The sequence below is a fragment of the Ovis aries genome, chromosome 3, assembly GCF_016772045.2.
Source record: "Ovis aries strain OAR_USU_Benz2616 breed Rambouillet chromosome 3, ARS-UI_Ramb_v3.0, whole genome shotgun sequence".
Lineage (NCBI taxonomy): Eukaryota > Metazoa > Chordata > Mammalia > Artiodactyla > Bovidae > Ovis > Ovis aries.
In genome coordinates, this window is record NC_056056.1 from 37,357,034 (window position 1) to 37,376,921 (window position 19,888).

General features: G+C 38.6%; 1 protein-coding gene across 5 annotated transcripts in view; it reads left to right on the forward strand.

Annotated features, from left to right (window-relative positions):
* Positions 1–19,888, forward strand: part of LCLAT1 (lysocardiolipin acyltransferase 1) — a 192,021-nt gene that overhangs the window by 58,447 nt on the left and 113,686 nt on the right. For 3 of the 5 annotated variants that reach the window (XR_009600134.1, XM_027966649.3, XM_060413846.1), the window contains exon 2: positions 18,156–18,324. The exons of 1 other annotated variant lie outside the window; for it this stretch is intronic. Coding sequence is in view for 3 of the 4 variants with exons in the window: in XM_027966649.3 (XP_027822450.1) it covers positions 18,160–18,324 (165 nt within the window). In the remaining variant the exon portion in view is untranslated. Of the gene's footprint in view, positions 1–3,450; positions 3,593–18,155; positions 18,325–19,888 lie in introns of all 5 variants that reach the window. One more of the 5 variants, XM_060413845.1, reaches the window with a different exon arrangement.

Consider the following 19,888-nt stretch of genomic DNA (forward strand, 5'->3'; position numbering starts at 1 on the left):
TTGCCGTTGTGAGCACAGTCAGGTCCCTAAACGTTTCTGCTTTTCACTTTCTTCATTGGTGTGATTAGAGAATCATCTGTGAAACCAAAAGAGGTTTGAAGCTTGGTGATCTTTGTTTTTTTTAATCTACCATTTTCTTTTTTTGGCCATCCCATGTGGCTTGTGGGAGCTTAGTTCCCTGACCAGGGACTGAACCTGGGTCCATGGCAGTGAAAGGACCAAGTCCTAATCACTGGACTACCAGGGAGCTCCAAAACCTCGGTGGTCTTAATTCTAGTTCTGGACTTCTAAATCTTACACACTGATTGTCACACATACTGGTTTTTTCATGAATTTGACATTTAATATATGCTTTGTTGTGTTGCCTTCCCATCTTTTTCAGATTTGTTCTTCCCTCACCACCTAGATGATCTGCCCTAGAAGGGCAAAGAGTTTTGTTAGCAGTAACAAAGAATAGTCTTTAATACCTTGCCTGAGGCGGGTTAGTGTTTGATAGTGCAAGTATCATGAGTTTTCAGTGACTGTAGAATGACTCTAATTGGTCATATTCTCTGTGTAAATGAAATGATGGAAAATAACTTGATAAATTTACATAGATATTTTAACTTTTTCCTGTTTTCTTTTGAAGAGTATGCTTTGACTACAGTAGACATGGTATAGTCAGAAATGAACGTTCTGCTTTTGATAACTTTTCTTTAAATTAATTGATTTATTTTAATTAGAGGCTAATTACTTTACAGTAATTAAAGACTCGCAGAGTCAGACACGACTGAGTGACTGAACTGAACTTTACAGTATTGTGGTGGTTTTAGCCATACATTGACATGAATCAGCCACGGGTGTACATGTCTCCCCACATCCTGAACCCCCCCAAACCCCCCTCTCACCTCCCTCCCCACCCCATCCCTCTGGGTTGTCCAGAGCACCAGCTTTGAGTGCCCTGTTTCACGCATCGAAGTTGCACTGGTCATCTGTTTTGCATATGATAATTGACATGTTTCAGTGTCCTCTCAAATTGTCCCACCCTCGCCTTCTCTCACATAGTCCAAAAGTCTGTTCTTTATGTCTGTGTCTCTTTTGCATATAGGGCCGTTGTTTCCGGGTTTCTAAATTCTATATATGTGTGTTAGTATACTATATTGATGTTTCTCTTCATGACTTACTTTACTCTGTATATTTAGGCTCCAGTTTCATCCACTTCATTAGAACCGACTCAAATGCATTCCTTTTTTTATAGCTGAGTAATATGGCAATACTTTGGCCACCTCATGTGAAGAGTTGACTCATTGGAAAAGACCCTGATGCTGGGAGGGATTGGGGGCAGGAGGAGAAGGGGACAACAGAGGATGAGATGGCTGGATGGCATCACTGACTTGATGGACATGAGTCTGAGTGAACTCCAGGAGTTGGTGATGGATAAGGAGGCCTGGCGTGCTGTGATTCACGGGTTCGCAAAGAGTTGGACACGACTGAGCGACTGAACTGAATACTCCATTGTGTATATGTACCACGGCTTCCTTATCCATTCCTCTGCTGATGGACATCTAGGTTGCTTCCATGTCCTGGCTATTGTAAACAGTGCTGCAGTGAACATTGGGGTACATGTGTCTCTTTCAAATCTGGTTTCCTCAGTGTGTATGCCCAGCAGTGGGATTCCTGGATTGTATGGCAGTTCTCTTTCCATTTTTTAAAGGAAGCCACACTGTTCTCCATAGTGGCTGTACTAGTTTGCATTCCCACCAACAGTGTAAGAAGGTTCCCTTTTCTCCACACCCTCTCCAGCATTTATTGTTTGTAGACTTTTTGATGGCAGCCATTCTGACTGGCTTGAGAGCACTTAATTGTGGTTTTGATTTGCATTTCTCTGATGAGTGATGTTGAGCATCTTTTCATGCATTTGTTAGCCATCTGTATGTCTTCTTTGGAGAAATGTCTGTTTAGTTCTTTGGTCCACTGTTTGATTGGGTCGTTTATTTTTCTGATATTGAGCTGCATGAGCTGCTTGTATATTTTGGATTAATTCTTTGTCAGTTGCTTCGTCTGCTATTATTTTCTCCCATTCTGAAGGCTACCTTTTCACCTTGCTTATAGTTTTCTTCGTTATACAAGTTTTTAGTTTAATTTGGTCCCATTTGTTTATTTTTAATGTCCATTCCATTCTGTTTTTGGTAACTTTAATAACTGTTTTCTGCTAGAACTTTATCCTTATGACACTCATATGTGAAAGGTTCAGTTAACTTGCTTGCTTTCTGACAGTCTGTGTACCTCCATTACTTAGTACTTTAATTATACATTTTACTGGCTAGCTCTGTGGCCCATGAGGGAAGAAGCAAAACATGACTTTAAACTTCAGGTTGATGGAAATATAGTGCTATAAAGTAAACTGAATGATGGTTTTGAGTGACCTTTGTTAGGACAAGGATCCTTGAGGGTGCCCATGTAGTATTAGTTTACCTAGGATGCTTTAATCATTCATGTCTCAGTGTATGTTTTGAGTGGTTTTTAATATGTCTGTAAAAATTAAACTTTGGCAAATAGTAATTTGTCTAAGAGGTATGGGTTATTTCTTCCTCCTGATTTTTACTTTGATTATGGCATCACAGAAAAACTGGCATTACCAGCAAGCTGATTTTTTTTTGACTGTGCCTAAGCTACTGCTTTTTTCCTTTCTCTTTTCCTCCCTCCCTTTGTTCCTTCCTTTTTTCCCTTTTACTATGTAAGTGGAAATGTTCTCTTTTTAAAACATTATAGAAAGCTCTATTCCTTTTTGACCACCCTTAGTCACAACCTCATCCATCTCCACCAAAGCAACCATGGTGACATTGGCATGTATCCTTCTGAACTGATTTATATGTATTTACATTTATTTATATAAGCCAGATAGCATAGAGTTTTTGTGTGGGTGAGGGGAGGAAATGTGGTTCCTCCCTTCCAAAAATGGTACCATATTCTTTTCCACTTAGCAATACCTCTTGGAGACCTGTTTATCTTAGAAAAGACAGCTTACCCTCTGTTTCTTTACAGCTGCTGGTAGCATTTCATGTACTACAGTTTATTTAGCCCTTCTCTCATCAGTGGGCGGTTATATTTCCAGTTTTTACTGTTGTTATAGACAATGCTACAATGAAAATCTTTGTACCTAAAACTAAAGTATTTCTCAAGGGTAGATACTGAGAAAGCATTATGATGGTAGGCACTCAAAATTCTAATAACTGCTTATCTGTTTTCCCTCTAAAGTTTATATTCCTCTCCAACTGTGAGGGCAAAGATCCTACCAAATGAGTTTCAGAATATCGAAGTTAAGACGTAGACATTTTTATCAATCTTTGAGAAAGAATGGTGTTTCTTATTTTAACTTTTGCATTTTCTAAAAATAGGTTGAACTTTGTTGACTTGACCATTTGTATTTTTTTCCTATAAATTGCATATGTTGAATTGGATTCATTTCAGTTCAGTCACTCAGTTGTGTCTGACTCTTTGCGACCCTGTGGACTGTGACCCCATGGACTGCAGCACGCCAGGCCTCCCTGTCCATCGCCAATTCCTAGAGTTTACTCAAATTCATTATCCAGTTTAAATGATAACTTTGAGGGTAAGTATTATTAAAATATACATAAAGAAAGGTGTATAAACCACAAGTATATAGCTCAGTGAATTTTCAAAAAGTAAATACACCATGTGTAACCAGCACCCAAATAAGAAACAGCATTGCCAAAGCCCTTGAAGCCTCCTGGTGCCCCTTTCCGTAATCAACCCTGCTCTGCACTTCCAGGATAACTGCTCTCCTTACTTTTAATATTATAAGTTAGTTTCTATGCTTTTCATTGTCAGGTAAATAGAATCATACAGTATATACTCTTTGCTTCTTTCTTAGTATTAGCTTTTGAATATATCTTAAGTAAAAAATTGTATCAGTGTAGAGCTCTTTATACAGATAATTTCTTCTCTCACTAAACTTCAAGAGATAAGTTGTGTCATTTTATATAACCCCCAATGTCCTTACACAGGTGTAATAACTCAAGAGTGGACTCCCCCCAGCCAGGGCGTTAACAGACTTGTTTACTCAACTCCAGTTGATAGCTGAAAGTTCTTGCTTCGTTTTGGCTTAGTTATGGTTTGATCCTATTCTGCTCATTAGCTGTCTTTTTGTGTTTTGTCAGAATTTGCAAACCAGTTTTATTTCTTCTTAGTGCTCTGTAATGAGACTGCTGTCTAACCTTTCATCTTCTTTTTATATCTGGGAAAGTATTATTCTCTTGTGCTGCTTCAGGAAGGATGAAACTGTATAGTTTGCTCCTTTCCTGTTATCATTGTTTTCCCGAACAGGTAAAGGGACCTGCTGCAGCTTTAAATATTATCCTTTCCAGCTTCCCCTGGTTGCCTTATAAACATTTAATTGATAAGCAACGGTTTTAACTTCTTTTAACTAGTAAAATATGTAAAACTGAGTAAGGTTCTTCATAGGTGACACCGTTTAAACTTATTTTTAATTGATAGTCTGCTTCCTAAAAGAATTTAAAGTGATTTACAGTAAAAGACACATGAAGTATGCCAATAAGAATAAAAATATAAGATTGTAAGAGGAGAGAAAGATAATAATTACCATAAGTTTTGCTTCCAGAATTGGGTGTTAAATTTAGCTTTGAGCCTCTGTCTTTTGAGACTTGAAAACAAATATAATTATCACTTGGGAATAAGGAAGCTCATTATTTCATCAGGCAAGGCAGATGTGTTTGTTACTAAATTCCAAAAAATGAATAAATGCTCCTTAGAATCAGGTCATGCAGTGTATCTAGGGATTTTAGCATGTATCTAGGGATTTTAAAACGTATTGATGGGTTTGAAAGAAATCAGTCAGTTCATAAACATTTCACTTAACGTTTGTGAAAAAACTGTCAGTGTGATGGTATTTGGTTGTGAAATATTCATCTAGCTTACAGGAGTAGAGCATAAAGAGGATGCGCTTAAATTATTTAAATAATGAACAGTGTTAACTTCTTTCAGGTTGTGGGATAATTTCAATCATCAGGCTATGATTGTTGTAGTTGTCTGTTAAAACTATTTTCATTGCAAAGTGATCATAACTCTTATTATATATTGTATATATGCAGTGATTGATATTAGTGTTTATGCCCTCACTTTATGTATTTGATTTTGTCATGTGAATCAGGATCGGCATGTTGCTTATTTATTTTGGAGTAGTCTTAAAAAAATTATAAACACTTTTATAATTAAAATATCTTTAACTGTAAATTGATATGTTTATTCTTTATAAAATTAGAGTAATATACAAATACATGAATAAACTAGTGAAAGCTGTGTTCTTTCCTTGTTTCCACCAAAGATGGTAGTCACTAAAAGTTTTTGTTACTCTTGCTAATGTACTGTACAATTAGAATACTGTATGATATATGGAGTGTGTGCAGACTGGCAAAAATTGCCCTTGATATTATATTCTAAAAGTCATTGTTGGTGGACATATAAATAGCCACCATACTTAAGAAAGCTATTATCCTTTTCTGTTAGTTGTTCTTTTACTTTAAAAGTTTATCTGTGTTTGTATCCCTGGAGTGTATATATACATTTTTTTTTTCCTTTTTTTGAGAATTTGAGAGGTCGGCATAATCTGTTAAACACTGCCATCAAACACTGCCACAGTTAGATGAAGGCTTCTAGAGGTACAGAGGCACTGGGTGATAGTCAGACCTCAGCTTCCCAGAAGGCTCAACAGATAGATCCTTTTTAAGGGGAAGACAGTAGGCAAGTTCCTGCATAAATAAGTCCTAGAAAACTACAGTGGGAGGGCTCACCACAGTCAGGACTCTGCAAGTGTTAACTATCCGGCGGGAATATATTTTGTGCTTCTAAATTCACCATGCCCTCCCTCCATCTCTCAGGAGTAGATCAGAGCAGGGTTACTTATGATAGATAAAATGAATATCATCAGCTGATCTGGCAGAGAACAGGAATTTTACCAGCACCTGTTCAAGAAGCCAAGTACAGATTAGAACCTGTGCTGGGTTTACCTGGGCATTCTGTTCTGTTTCGCAGCAAGGATTTTGATGATACAGCATTCAAAGTCTTTTTCTTGTGTCACCCCCACCACCCCTGGTTTGTTTAGATTGGATATCTTCTCTGTCTTCCGCATGACTGTTACCCTGGGATCTCCCTTCATGATTCTCTTAGAGGTTTTCACCTAAGTTGGATCTCATTTCCTGTGCTTCAAGTCTTCCTCAGTCTTGTTTACTCTCTCGTTTTAGCAGAGCCCATTTTTCCAATAGCTTCTAGAGAAAAAGATTTTATGGGAGGTAACTTTGAGACCTTGTGGTAGTGTTTTTACTGTCCTTATACTTGATTATCTGATAGAGAGAGTGAATGGAATAATTTTCTTGAGAATTTTGTAGGGGTGGTTCTGTTTTCATCTTGCTTTTGGTATTGCTGCTGAGTCCAAAGCCAATCTAATTTTTGATCCTTTTTAACCTATTTTCATCCCCTCCAGAGATTGTGTAGACTGGCCATTGTCTCCTCTAATCTGAAAGCTGCAGCTATGTGCGGAAGCGAGCATTTGTTCTCTTCCATAATCCTAATTTTCAGTAGGCTCTGTGGAATGTCATGCTGTCCTATTCTGGGGAGGTTTTTGTTACTTTGTTGCTGATTTTCCTCCAGTTTCTCACTGCTTTCTTTTCGGGGTTTATATAATTTGCCTATGGCCCTTGTCTTGGTCCTCTAGTATTCTTTCTACTTTGCATTTCTCTATTGTCTGCTTGACTTTTGGGAGGATTTCTTCAGGTTTATTTTCTAACTCTTCTGTTGAGTTTTCATTTTTGCTGATGTTTTTACTAAACATTTGGCATGTTTTAAACTTCCAATTGCCCTATTTTCTGTTTCTATTTTTCATTTTACTTAAATTCTTTCCCCACAAGAACATATTATTGTTGTCCACCAGACACAGTATTTCTTATCTTTTTGAAAATGTTAAAGATTGTTTTCTTTTCCTTCCTAAATAGTTTGTTTCTTTCAAGTATACTTTCGTCTTGTTTTCGTATCTAATGTCATGTTAAAGTCTTTCCCCAGATGTCTCATAATCTACTCAGAATAAAAACTAAGGGACTTACAAAGCCAACTAGAAGCTTGCACATCGGTGTGGGTTATATGAACTTTGGGCTTCACAGTAGAGTTAATAGGTCAACTTTTTATTAGGGAACCACCAGTGTTTCTATAGTTTCATCTTGCCTCATGGTCTGGTAAGATTCCTCAGAGAAGTTTGTTCCTGTAAGTCTGCATAGAGCTGTGAGACTCATACTCAATACAGTAGCCACATGTGCCTGTTTAAATGTAAATACCATTGAATTAATAATTCAGTGTCCCTATTGTTCAGTTCAATCGCTCAGTCATATCCAACTCTTTGTGACCTCATGAACCGCAGCACGCCAGGCCTCCCTGTCCATCACCAACTCCCGGAGTTCACTCAGACTCATGTCCATGGAATCGGTGATGCCGTCCAACCATCTCATCCTCTGTCATCCACTTCTCCTCCTGCCCTCAGTCTTTCCCAGCATCAGGGTCTTTTCAAATGAGTCAGCTCTTCGCATCAGGTGGCCAAAGTACTGGAGTTTCAGATTCAACATCAGTCCTCTACCAATGAACACCCAGGACTGATCTCCTTTAGGATGGACTGGTTGGATCTCCTTGCAGTTCAAGGGACTCTCAAGAGTCTCCTCCAACACCACAGTTCAGAAGCATCAATTCTTCGGTGCTCAGCTTTCTTACATAGTCCAGCTCTCACATCCATACATGACCACTGGAAAAAACCATAGCCTCGACTATACGGACCTTTGTTTCCCTTTTGAGCTAACCACATTTCAAGTACTCAGTAGCCACATATAGCTAATGGCTGCCATGTTGAACAGCACAGCTACTGAATACTTCCATCACTGCAGAAAGTTTATTGGAGTGCACTGGACTAGAACTAAAATCTTGTTGCAGTCATCTGAGAGCTCAGTGAGGGAAGACTCTGTGGGGTCTCAATATTCACAATTCAGTAGGTATATGGTTACCTAATCCCACTGTTCTTAGAGTAGTGACTGCCCTTAGCTATGTATCCTCCAGCCCAGAAACTCTTGTTTTATCTTTTCCAGAGAAGACAAAGGCTTAAACAATATGCCTAACTCTTCATTTTACTTTAAATACTCAGTAAATACCTTTTGGCCTTGCAATCCTACTGGTCCCTGTTCTAAATTCTCCACTACATTTTGCAGGTATGCCCCTGGTAATAGATCCTCTCTCAGTATAAATAGTGTTAGGGACTTTTCATTAAGAGAACAAAGTCTCATATTTCTTCACCTGTAAATAACCACTGATATAATTAATATCTTATTTTGAAGTATTTGAATCGGATGAGAATGTTTTGTAAACTGCCTATTTCAGGACACATTGGGCATTATCAAGTTTTATAGCAAAGTCTTTGTAAGTGAAAGTGAAAGTGGCCCAGTCGTGTCCGACTCTTTGTGACCCCATGGACTGCAGCACACTAGGCCTCCCTGTCCATCGCCAACTCCTGGAGTTTACTCAAACTCATGTTCATTGAGTTGGTGATGCCATCCAACCATCTTATCCTTTGTTGTCCCCTTCTCCTCCTGCCTTCAATCCCTCCCAGCATCAGGGTCTTTTCCAATGAGTCAGTTCTGGCATCAGGTGGCCAGAGTATCAGAGTTTCAGCTTCAGCATCAGTCCTTCCAGTTAATGTTCAGGACTGATTTCCTTTAGGATGGACTGGTTGGATCTCCTTGCCATCCAAGGGACTCTCAAGAGTGTTCTCCAACACCACAGTTCAAAAGCATCAGTTCTTCCGTGCTCAGCTTTCTTTGTAGTCCAACTCTCACTTCCATATGTAACTACTGGAAAAACCATAGCTCTGACTAGACGGACCTTTGTTGGCAAAGTAATGTCTCTGCTTTTTAATATGCTGTCTAGGTTTGTCATAACTTTTCTTCCAGGGAGCTAGTGTCTTTTAATTTTATGGCTGCAGTCACCAACTGCAGTGATTTTGGAGCCCAAGAAAATAAAGTCAGACACTGTTTCCACTGTTTCCCCATCTATTTGCCATGAAGTGATGGGACCAGATGCCATGATCTTAGTTTTCTGAATGTTGAACTTTAAGCCAACTTTTCACTCTCCTTTTCACTTTCATCAAAAGGCTCTTTAGTTCTTCACTTTCTGCCATAAGGGTGGTGTCATCTGCATATCTGAGGTCATTGATATTTCTCCTGGCAATCTTGATTCCAGCCTGTGCTTCACCCAGCCCAGCATTTCACATGATGTACTCTGCATAGAAGTTAAATAAGCAGGGTGACAATATACAGCCTTGACATACTCCTTTCCCTACTTGGAACCAGTCTGTTGTTCCATGTCCGGTTCTAACTGTTGCTTCCTGACCTGCATACAGATTTCTCAAGAGGCAGGTCAGGTGGTCTGGTATTCCCATATCTTTCAGAATTTTCCAGAGTTTGTTGTGGTCCACACAGTCAAAGGCTTTGGCATAGTCAATAAAGCAGAAGTAGATATTTTTCTGGAACTCTCTTGCTTTTTTGATGATCCAACGAATGTTGGCAATTTGATCTCTGGTTCCTCTGCCTTTTCTAAATCCAGATTAAACATCTGAAAGCTCATGTTTCATGAACTGTTGAAGCCAGGCTTGGAAAATTTTGAGCATTACTTTACTGGTGTGTGAGATGAGTGCAATTGTGCGGTAGTTTGAGCATTCTTTGGCCTTGCCTTTCTTAGGGATGGGAATGAAAATGGACCTTTTTCAGTCCTTCCTGCTTTAGTAGGTGGTCATGATTATCAGGCTGTTGAGAGGTGGAACTGGATCAGGTGCTCCTGGCTCACATACCTCTCTGTTACCACCATCTATGAATGCTGCATTTTTGCTGTCAGTCCCATGCACTGTTTTAGAGAGCAGAGAAGCCCTTTGCTCTTAATAACTTTTAATCAGAGTGGAAATTAATTTTATTTATTGAGTCCAGGCTTACCTGCTCCATGTCACTTTTAATATTTATCCTAAAACACACCTTAGGTTTTTTTCCCCACCTACAGTGACATGCTCAGGGTGGTATTCTTGGCTATTTGGGCCTGGTTTTGTGCCCTTTGTATCTAGGAACTATGTTTTCTTGATTTCTTGCAACTCTCCAATGTATACGCTGTATCTCATTGATATCTAATGAGTTACAGTTCCTTATTTAGGGCATGCTGTTTCAAATTTCTGTGACTCTACATGTTCTGTTTTACTCTGTGAAGTAATCCCTCCCCTCCCCGAGTCTCTCATCCTCTAAGAGCCTAATGCATTCTTTAACCCCTTTTAGCAGAGTTCATCTTTCCTTACTTTGATCTAGCCGTAACACCCATTACATATCTCACACCAAACTGTAATCATTTCTTAACACACATAGTTTCCCTCCTAGACTGTGAAAGCAATGCTTGTTAATCCTTGAATTGTTAATGGGAATTTAAAAACTAAACGAATTTCGTGAAGTAAAGCATCTTTCTTTCCTGAGTAAGGAAGTATAAGTAAGCCTAATAGAGTCCACTAATCCTTGTCAGGGAGTGTCCTTCCACATCGTCATACTCCAGGAATAATATATGTAACCAAATAAGAAGTACAGGTGGGCTGTGTTTTGATTCCTGCCTTTGCTTGGCATTGCAGTCATTGGAACCACAAATGGTTAGACAAGGACAAGGATTAAAATTAGTTTATGAGCTAGGAAGTTAGTGGAGTAAGAGATCTTATTAACTCTTGAAAGGACAGTGGTATTAAGGGGAAAAGCTTCTGGATTACACTAATGTGTGGGCATAGCTTTTCTAGACGATCTTCAGTTTAGTTCTGTATATCTATATTTGGCAGTAAAATGGGTATGCCATTTTAAAACTATGATTATTTCTTTTCCGAATGGCTTTTTGAGATATGATAGCATTTTGAGAATGCTATCAGTATTATACAAAGAATGCACAGAAAAACAGTAAATTATGGTGTTTGTGGTGGCTTTTCAGTAATGTGGGCTTTATTTTGAAGGATTTTAAAAGATTAGGTGATTCATTTATCAGTTAAAAACCAGATTTTCTTCCAGCAGAAGCTGGCAACACCCATATTCAACTCTCCCCAAGTTCTTGTATGCTATATGTTAAGTACTAGGGAATGTTAAAGTAAGAAAGGCATTAAATTTTGTTGACTAAGTTCCTGTTAATTTCTCTAACTTTCAGAATAATTTTTGCTTGATACATTAAAATTTTGGTTTAGATTTGTGACATCTTGATTTTATATACAGAATAAAGTCTGTGTGTGTTAAATTACAAAAGCAGTATCTGCTTGAAAAGAGCAACGTGTTTATTAGGCTGAGCATGGACTCTGACCCCAAATTACCCAGATTCAAATCCCAGCTCCGCCATTTACTAGCTGTATAATCTTGAGCATGTTATTTAACCACTCTGTGCCTCAGTATACTTATATATAAAGTGTGGGGTAATGAAAATATCTATACCATGGGATCACTATATTAAATAGGTTCACACATTTGAAATACATGAAACAATGCCTGGCATATTCTAAAAGCTTGGCATAGTTCAGATGTGATTATAATTGAAATAATCCAAACATATAGAATTCTCCAGATCATAAAAGCTTAATGAATAGTATTATCAGATTTTATTTTACATAGCACATTCCTTTTAACTTAGTTTTTATTCTTTTTAACTTAGTTCTTACTCTACATACAATAAAGATCAGTAAAAATACGTTCTGTGAGCTTATGTAGTCTTGTAACTATCACTGCAGTCAGGAAATAGAAGTTTCCTCAACCCCTAAAAATTCCCTTGTGCTGTGCCTTCACAAACTCACTCCCTATCCCTGACCTTGACCACCATTGATCTGTTTCCTTGCTTATAGTTTTGCCTTTTCCAGAGTATCCTATAAATGAAATCATATAGTTAAAAACAAATCATTCCTTTTGAGCCTGGCTTCCTTCACTCAACATAATGCGTTTGAGGTTAACCCCAGATGTTGCATGTATCAGTCTTATCATCGCTGAGTAGTATTCTTTTCTATGGATGTATTAAGTGTGTGCATCCACATACTCCCAGGCTGACATGAGGGTTGTGTCTGCTGCTGCTGCTGCTAAGTCGCTTCAGTCGTGTCCGACTCTGTTTGACCCCATAGACGGCAGCCCACAAGGCTCCGCCATCCCTGGGATTCTCCAGGCAAGAGTACTGGAGTGCGTCGCCATTTCCTTCTCCAGTGCATGAAAGTGAAAAGTGAAAGTGAAGTCGCTCAGTTGTGTCCGACTCTTCGCGACCCCATGGACTGCAGCCTACCAGGCTCCTCTGTCCAGGGTTGTATCTGTCTTCTGCAATTACGAAGAATGCTGTTATAAAAAACTGTGTACAGGTTTGTGTATCAATATGAGTTTTCAGTCTGTCCTGTATATTCAGTAGTGGGATTGCTGGGCTATATGGTAAATGTACATTTAATATTTTAAGAAACTGAGCTGTTTTCCACTCTGGAAAATAGCTTCTCATGCCATTTTGCATTCCCACCTGCAATGTGAGTTCTGATTGCTCTGCATCCTTACTAGCACTTGGTTTTGCCAAAAAAAAAAAAAACAAAAACCCAAATTTAGTTGCTTTAAATAGATGTGTAGCTAGCGTAATTCTTAACTCAGTTTTCTAGCAAAGCCTTGAGACTTGGAAAAAGAGATAAAATAGGGCTTGATTAAATGCAGGTATCCGTAAGGAGGAGTTGGAAAGACTGTTCGATTTGTGAGAGCTTGGTTTATCTGTGGTGTTCACTGTTGTATCCCCAAATGACTGATACAGTGCCTGACACACTGTAGGAATCTCTTTGCATGTTTATCCAATCATTGAACAAATGATCGAGAGGTTAGGGAAGAAGCAGAGGTTAGGATTAGAATGGAAAAGTAAATTTAGGTTAGACTTGGTCTGACTAATAGTCATATTGACACATCTCTTAACTCTTCTGGTTCTCAACTTCATTGCTGTAAATTGAAAAGATTCTCTTAGATGATATCTAAGCTCTTTTAATGAATTTTTTTTTCTTTTTTATAACATCAAATGAAAAATAATTCAGTAAGTGAAGAAGAAGCATGTCAGATCCTTTGATGTGGACGTGTGGATGTAATGGGAAGTATAACCCTTCAGGGAGTTTAGGGGTGAGTGTCTAAACAGAAGCTAGCTAGCTAATGGCAGAAACAGATTAAAAAGTAGTTACAAGAGACTTTTCAAATCAAGTAGCAACATTGCAGTGATCTATTTGGGACAGGGGCTATGAAAGGAAGTAGGAGTTGAAAATACTGAATTTAGGATCTCATTTTTATTGATACTATTAGTTTTAAATGCTTTAAGTTAGACTAGAGAGAAGCAGCCTATGGTTAATGCAAAGAGGAGGAGCTGAGCCGCAGTAAAAGCAAAACCAAGGGTGTGTAGGACTTTTCAGAGCATCCTGGGCCCTGTGTGAGCAAATGTTTGGCTGCTGTTTTCCAGTGTTCTTTTTCTCTGCCCTCATTCCCTAAGCCTTGTTCTTAGAAGTTCCCATCTGGAATTTAGCAGAAAGCCAGTTCTTAGCAGATATTTGTTCTATTTGTACTTTGAAGGATTTTGTGTATAACACTGTCAGGTATTGGTAGAGATTTTTAAAATATACCAAGTATACAGAAGGCTTCCCTGGTGGCTCAGAGGTTAAAGTGTCTGCCTGCAATGAGGGAGACCCGGGTTCGATCCCTGGGTCGGGAAGATCCTCTGGAGAAGGAAATGGCAGCCCACTCCAGTATTCTTGCCTGGAGAATCCCATGGATGGAGGAGCCTGGTAGGCTACAGTCCATGGGGTCATGAAGAGTCGGACACGACTGAGCGACTTCACTTTCAAATATACAGATAAACTTGATTCTGCATTAAGGGATTTGACCTGTTTTGTCTGACTGCCATTTTTGAAAGCATCATGACATTTGAAAATTTTTTTCCTGTTGCAGTTCTTTTCAAATATTCAAAGGTCTTGATTGCTGAAATAGTTTTTTAAATGTATAGATTTTAAGGCCATTATTGTTTGCATGGTTTTAATATTTCCAACAGTTTTATTATTCTGAAGCAAAGCAAATTTTTGCTCAACAGAGTTTAGGTCGTAAAATCAAACATTTGATTATTCATTTTAGACTGCTTGCAACACTTCATTTTAAAACATCAATATTATATTCATCTGGTTATGAGGACCCTCAAAAGTAATCCTCTGGCAAATAATTGAGGCAAGTGATTGAGGAATCTGACTTCTACCTAACCTTTCAGCTCATAAAGACCAATTGCCCAAAGATACTACTTTTAGGTTCTAATGTAAAGAATTAATATTTCTAGACTAAAAAAAATTCAGTGCACTCTGTAAAACTGCCATCACTTTTAAGCATAGTCACCCTTAGGAAGCTGTTCTGCAGTTCTTAGTCCATGAAGTCTACTTTTTATAGTAAGGGATTAAGGGAAAAAAAAACCAAAAACAAAACCTGTGGAATATTTTAAGATTTAGTGTTGGATAACATCTTGGAAAAGAAAATAATGTAGTTTTATTTTAAGACTAATAACCAGGAAAAAAAAAAAAAAACAACCCAAGACTTTTAAAACAGCTTTGTTAGGTGGGGGGAGTGGTGGCAGTCGGACATTTACTCTTTAAACATATCTATTTCCTTTTTTAATTGAAGTATAGTTGATACACAATATTGTGTTAGTTTCTGCTGTACAGCAAAGTGATTCAGTTATACACACATGTATATATGCACACATACACATTTTTCCATAGTCTTTTCCTTTATTGCCGGGAGCCAGCGTGAGGAATTCCACCCGTGACAAGGTCATGCGGCAGAGCTCTGATGGCAAGGCTAATCAGACCTCAGGTTTTCCCCCTGGAATTTCCTGAGCATCCACCCCCCCCAAAAATAAGAATCTGCCTGCTTTTCCACTCTTCTAATATTCTCTGGCAAAAGTCAAATCAGGGCTTTAGTCTTCTGCATTTGAAAGGGATGTTTCAGTTAAACCCCCTCTGATAACTCTCTAGCTTGCCTAACAGGTTCCCCCCGGACCTCTTACAGCTTGTGAATTGCTTACAGCCCCCCCAACTGCGAGAGGCACAAAGCTTAAAAGCATCTTAAAGATACAGAGCCTTTTCTAAAGAGTTAAAAATTATATTGGTAGAGGGTTTTCACTGTTGACTCAATGACTGCTGCCAGGCCTCCATATTCTTTATCTTTTAGGCACCTGGGAGGATGTTAATCAATGTAAACGGGATATGGAAAAAGATATATAGTAGTTTTGATGTTAGCAACACTAGACTTTTGAGTTAATTACTTCTTTTGTTATATATCACTGCACTCCTCTTGTGTCCTTGCTATGTAAGAATGTAACTTTATTTAGTGCTTTCTGAGAGTGGCACCAGACTTTGGGAAGATCAACACAAATAAGTCTTCTGGTTGACAAATCCTTATCAAAAAAAAGGCTGTAAAATGTTAATTGGCCCTTTTTGGCCAGAAGATGATGTAAATCACCTAAGACTTGTGTATACAATTAGGTATGCAGAGAGAAAAGCCTGGTTTTGATAAGAGTCTGGACTGCTAACACTGCATAATTTTGTATTACCCATTGATCGCCATATTTTATCAAAAGTATAAAAGGCCTTCTGAACAATAGCGGATGGGGCCAGTCGCTGGACTGGTTTCCCTGTGTCTCCTCTTTACTCTAATTTCTGGCTGAATTCCCATCTGGAGCGGGGCGGCTCACCATGTCTACTTACTTGTCCTGGCTTTTAAGATCCACGCGAGGGGGAGCCCAAGGCGGGGCACCCCCCCGATATTCAAGTGGGTGCCAGTGGCCCAGCGTAGATGGTGCAAACTCCTTGTCTGGAACTTTATTGGCCTTCCCCGTAAGCCAAGTTATTCAGCCTTCTTTCTCCACTTAATTTTCCTGCTACGCTATTTCTTCCTAATCTAATCTTATATTTCTATATTAATAAATAAGTTCTCCTCACCGACGCCGTCCCCGCTTCGAATTCCCTGGATCCACTGGGGCTGGACCCCGGCACTTTATGGCTTATATAGAATATAAACAGGATGGGATGTAATTCCCCCTGTGCTATACAGTTGGTCTTCCCTGATAGTTCAGTTGGTCAAGGATCCAGTGGACTCTGTTGTTTACCTTGTGGCACTGCTGATCTCAAACTCCTACCATTTCCCTCCTTCACCTCCTTTCCCTTTGGTAACCATGTTTGTTTTCTATGACTTAAGTCTGTTTCTGTTTCATAAGTTCATTTGTGTCATATTTTAGATCCCATATGCAAGTGATAGCTCACCAGTGTCTGTCTTTCTCTTTCTGATTTACTTAGTATTATAATCTCTGCTGCTGCTGCCGCCACTAAGTTGCTTCAATCGTGTCCGACTCTGTGCAACTCCATAGACGGCAGCCCACCAGGCTCCCCCGTGCGTGGGATTTGCCAGGCAAGAGTACTGGAGTGGGGTGCCATTTCCTTCTCCAATGCATGAAAGTAAAAAGTGAAAGTGAAGTCGCTCAGTTATGTCTGACTCCTAGCGACCCAAGGGACTGCAGCCTACCAGGCTCCTCTATCCATGGGATTTGCCAGGCAAGAGTACTGGAGTGGGGCGCCATTGCCTTCTCCAGAATTATAATCTCTAGTTGCATCCATTTTGCTGCAGATGGCCTTTTCATTTTTTCAGAGCCAAATAGCAGTCCATTGTGTATATTTATAACATCTTTTATCTATCAGTGGACATTTAAGTTGCTTCCGTGTCTTGGCTATTGCTAATAGCCACTAATAGTGTCTTTTTGGACTATGGATATATGCCCAAGAGTGGGATTGCTGGATCATATGGTAGTGCTTTTGTTTTTTAAGGAACCGCCAGGGACTTCCTTGGTGGTCCAGTAGTCAAGACTCTGCTCACAATGTTGATCTTTGGTTGGGCACTAAGATCCCATATACTGAGCAGTGCGACCTGACAGAAAAGGGTGCAGGGGGGCTTCATATTGTGTTCTATAATACCTGCACCAATTTACATTCCCACCAACTCTGTAGGAAGGTTCCCTTTCCTCTATACCCTTTCCAGCATCTGTTACTTGTAGACATTTTGATGATGGCCATTCTGACTGGTGTGGTGGTTCCTCATTGTAGTTTTGATTTATGTTTCTCTAATAATTAGCAGTGCTGAGTATCTTTTCATGTGCCTTTTGAGCATCTGAAAGTCTTCTTTGAAGAAATGTTTATTAAAGTCTTCAGCCCAATTTTTAAATTGGGTTGTGTTTTTGTTACTGAGTTGTATGAGCTGTTTGTACAATTTGGTAATGAAGGCCTTGTCGGTCACATTGTTGGCAAATATTTTCTCCCATTTCATAGGTTTTTTCCGCTTTGTTTATGCTTTCCTTTGTGGTGCAAAAACTTGTGAGTTTGATTGGTTCCTATTGCTTTTGCCATGGGCAATTGAAAACATTGCTAAGTCATCGAATGTATTGCCTGTGTTCTCTTTTAGGAGTTTTATGGTCTCGTGTCTTAATATGTAAGTCATTTTGAGTTTATTGTTGTGTATGGTGTTGAGGGTATGTTCTAAATTCATCAGTTAACATGTGGCTGTCTAGTTTTCACAATACTGCTTGCTGAAGAGACTGGCTTTTCTCCATTATATATACCCTCACCTCCTTTGTCAAAGGCTTTTTTTGTTTCCCGCTTTTGCCTTGCCACACAGCATGTGGGATCTTAGTTCTCCAACTAGGAGAACTGTGCCCCTGTGCCCCTGCAGTAGAGGTATGGCGTTCTAACCACTGGAGCACTAGGGAATTCCTACAAAAGATTAATTGGCCGTAGGTGTGTGGGTTTATTTCTGCTCTTTATTCATTGATCCATAGGTCTGTTTTTCTGGAGTGCATCCATTTCTAATGTACTGACAACTTGTTAGACCTGTAGGACAGGTAAGAGGGCGTTCAAACTCATATTCTTTGTCAGAGCCTATTCTTCAGCCCTATAGTTAAAGATCATTAAATATATCATTCTGAAATTGAATTTGGGCAGTTGCAGTAATAAAATATATTGATTTTTTTTGTGTGTCTTTCAGAATCATGGTGTCATGGAGAGGGATATACTTTATACTCACTCTGTTTTGGGGAAGCTTTTTTGGAAGCATTTTCATGATGGGTCCCTTTTTACCTTTAATGTTTATAAGCCCATCTTGGTATCGCTGGATCAACAACCGGATTGTGGCAACCTGGCTCACGCTACCTGTGGTAAGTTAGACCCACAACAGAGAAAGAGATCGCACGAAAGTAGCCTGTCCTATTGATTTGTATTTTGTGAGTCAGATTTAGTCAAATATTATGAGAAACATATTCCTATTACATAAGAGGCACATTAGTTTTTGTATTTTCATCTTTAAATGCTAGGGAATGAAATAATTAATGTGTTTGAAATAGAATATTTTATCTATTTAATAGAATATCTTCCATATTCCTCATGAATTTATTTTCCTTTAGTGAGGTATGCTTTAGTAAAATGCACAAATCTAAAGATGCAGACTGAAGAATTTTTACATTGTTAGTTTTATGTTGCATTTTAGTTTTTATTTCTCTTGTTTGTCTTATTTATTATACATACATGTATCCTTTTTCAAATTTTTTTCCCATTTAAGTTATTACAGAATATTGAACAGAGTTCCCTGTGCTATACAGTGGGTCCTTGTTGGTTATCTGTTTTAAATATAGTAATGTGTATCTGTCAATCCAAAACTCCCATTTTATCCATCCCCTCAACTTCCCCCTTTAGTAACGACAAGTTTGTTTTCTAGTTTGTGAGTGTGTTTCTGGGTAAGTTCATTTGTATCTTTTTTTTTTTTTTTCCGAAGATTCTGCATATAAGCAATGTCATACGTTCTGTGTCTGACTTACTTCGCGTAGTATGATGATTTCCAGGTCCATCTGTGTTGTTGCAGATGGCGTTGTTTCATCACTTGTGATCGGTCAGTTCGTATTTTCTATTTCTTACTGTTTCAGTTTTGGGAGATGGTTCCTTTCTAAGCATTTGTCCATTTCTTCCAGGTTGTCCATTTTATTGGCATATAGTTGCTTATAGCAGTCTCTTATGATGCTTTGATTTCTGTGGTGTCCATTGTAACTTCTTTTTCATATCTGATTTTAGTGGTTTAAATTCTCTCCTCCATTCTTCTTCATGGACTGGCTAAACGTTTATCAGTTTTGCTTATCTTTTCAAAGAACCAGTTTTTAGTTTCATTGATCTGTTGTTTTCTTCATCTCTATTTCATTTATTTTTGCTCTGATCTTTATGATTCCTTTCCTTCCACTGATTTTTTGTTGTTCTTCTTTCTCTAGTTGCTTTAGGTGTGACATTAGGTTGTTGGGATTTTTCTTTCCTGAGGTGAGATTGTACTGCTGTAAACTTCCCTCGTAAAACTGCTTTTGCTGCATCCCATAGGTCTTAGATCATCATGGTTTTTTCATTGGTCAGTCTTTTTGATTTGCTCTTTGATTTCTTCCGTAATCCATTTGTTGTTGAGTTAGCCTATTGTTAGGTCTCTACATCTTTGTGTTTTTTACATTTTTTTCCCCCCTTATAGTTGATTTCTATTCTTATAGTGTTGTGGTTGGAAAGATGTTTAATATGATTTCAATTTTCTTAAATTTACTGAGGCTCACTTTGTGGCCCAGCATGTGATCAGTCCTGGAGAATATTCCATGTATACTTAAGAAGAATGTATATTCTGCTATTTTTGGATGGAATGTTCAAGAAATATCAGTTGAGTCCATTTCATTTAATGTGTCATTTAAGGCCTGTGAT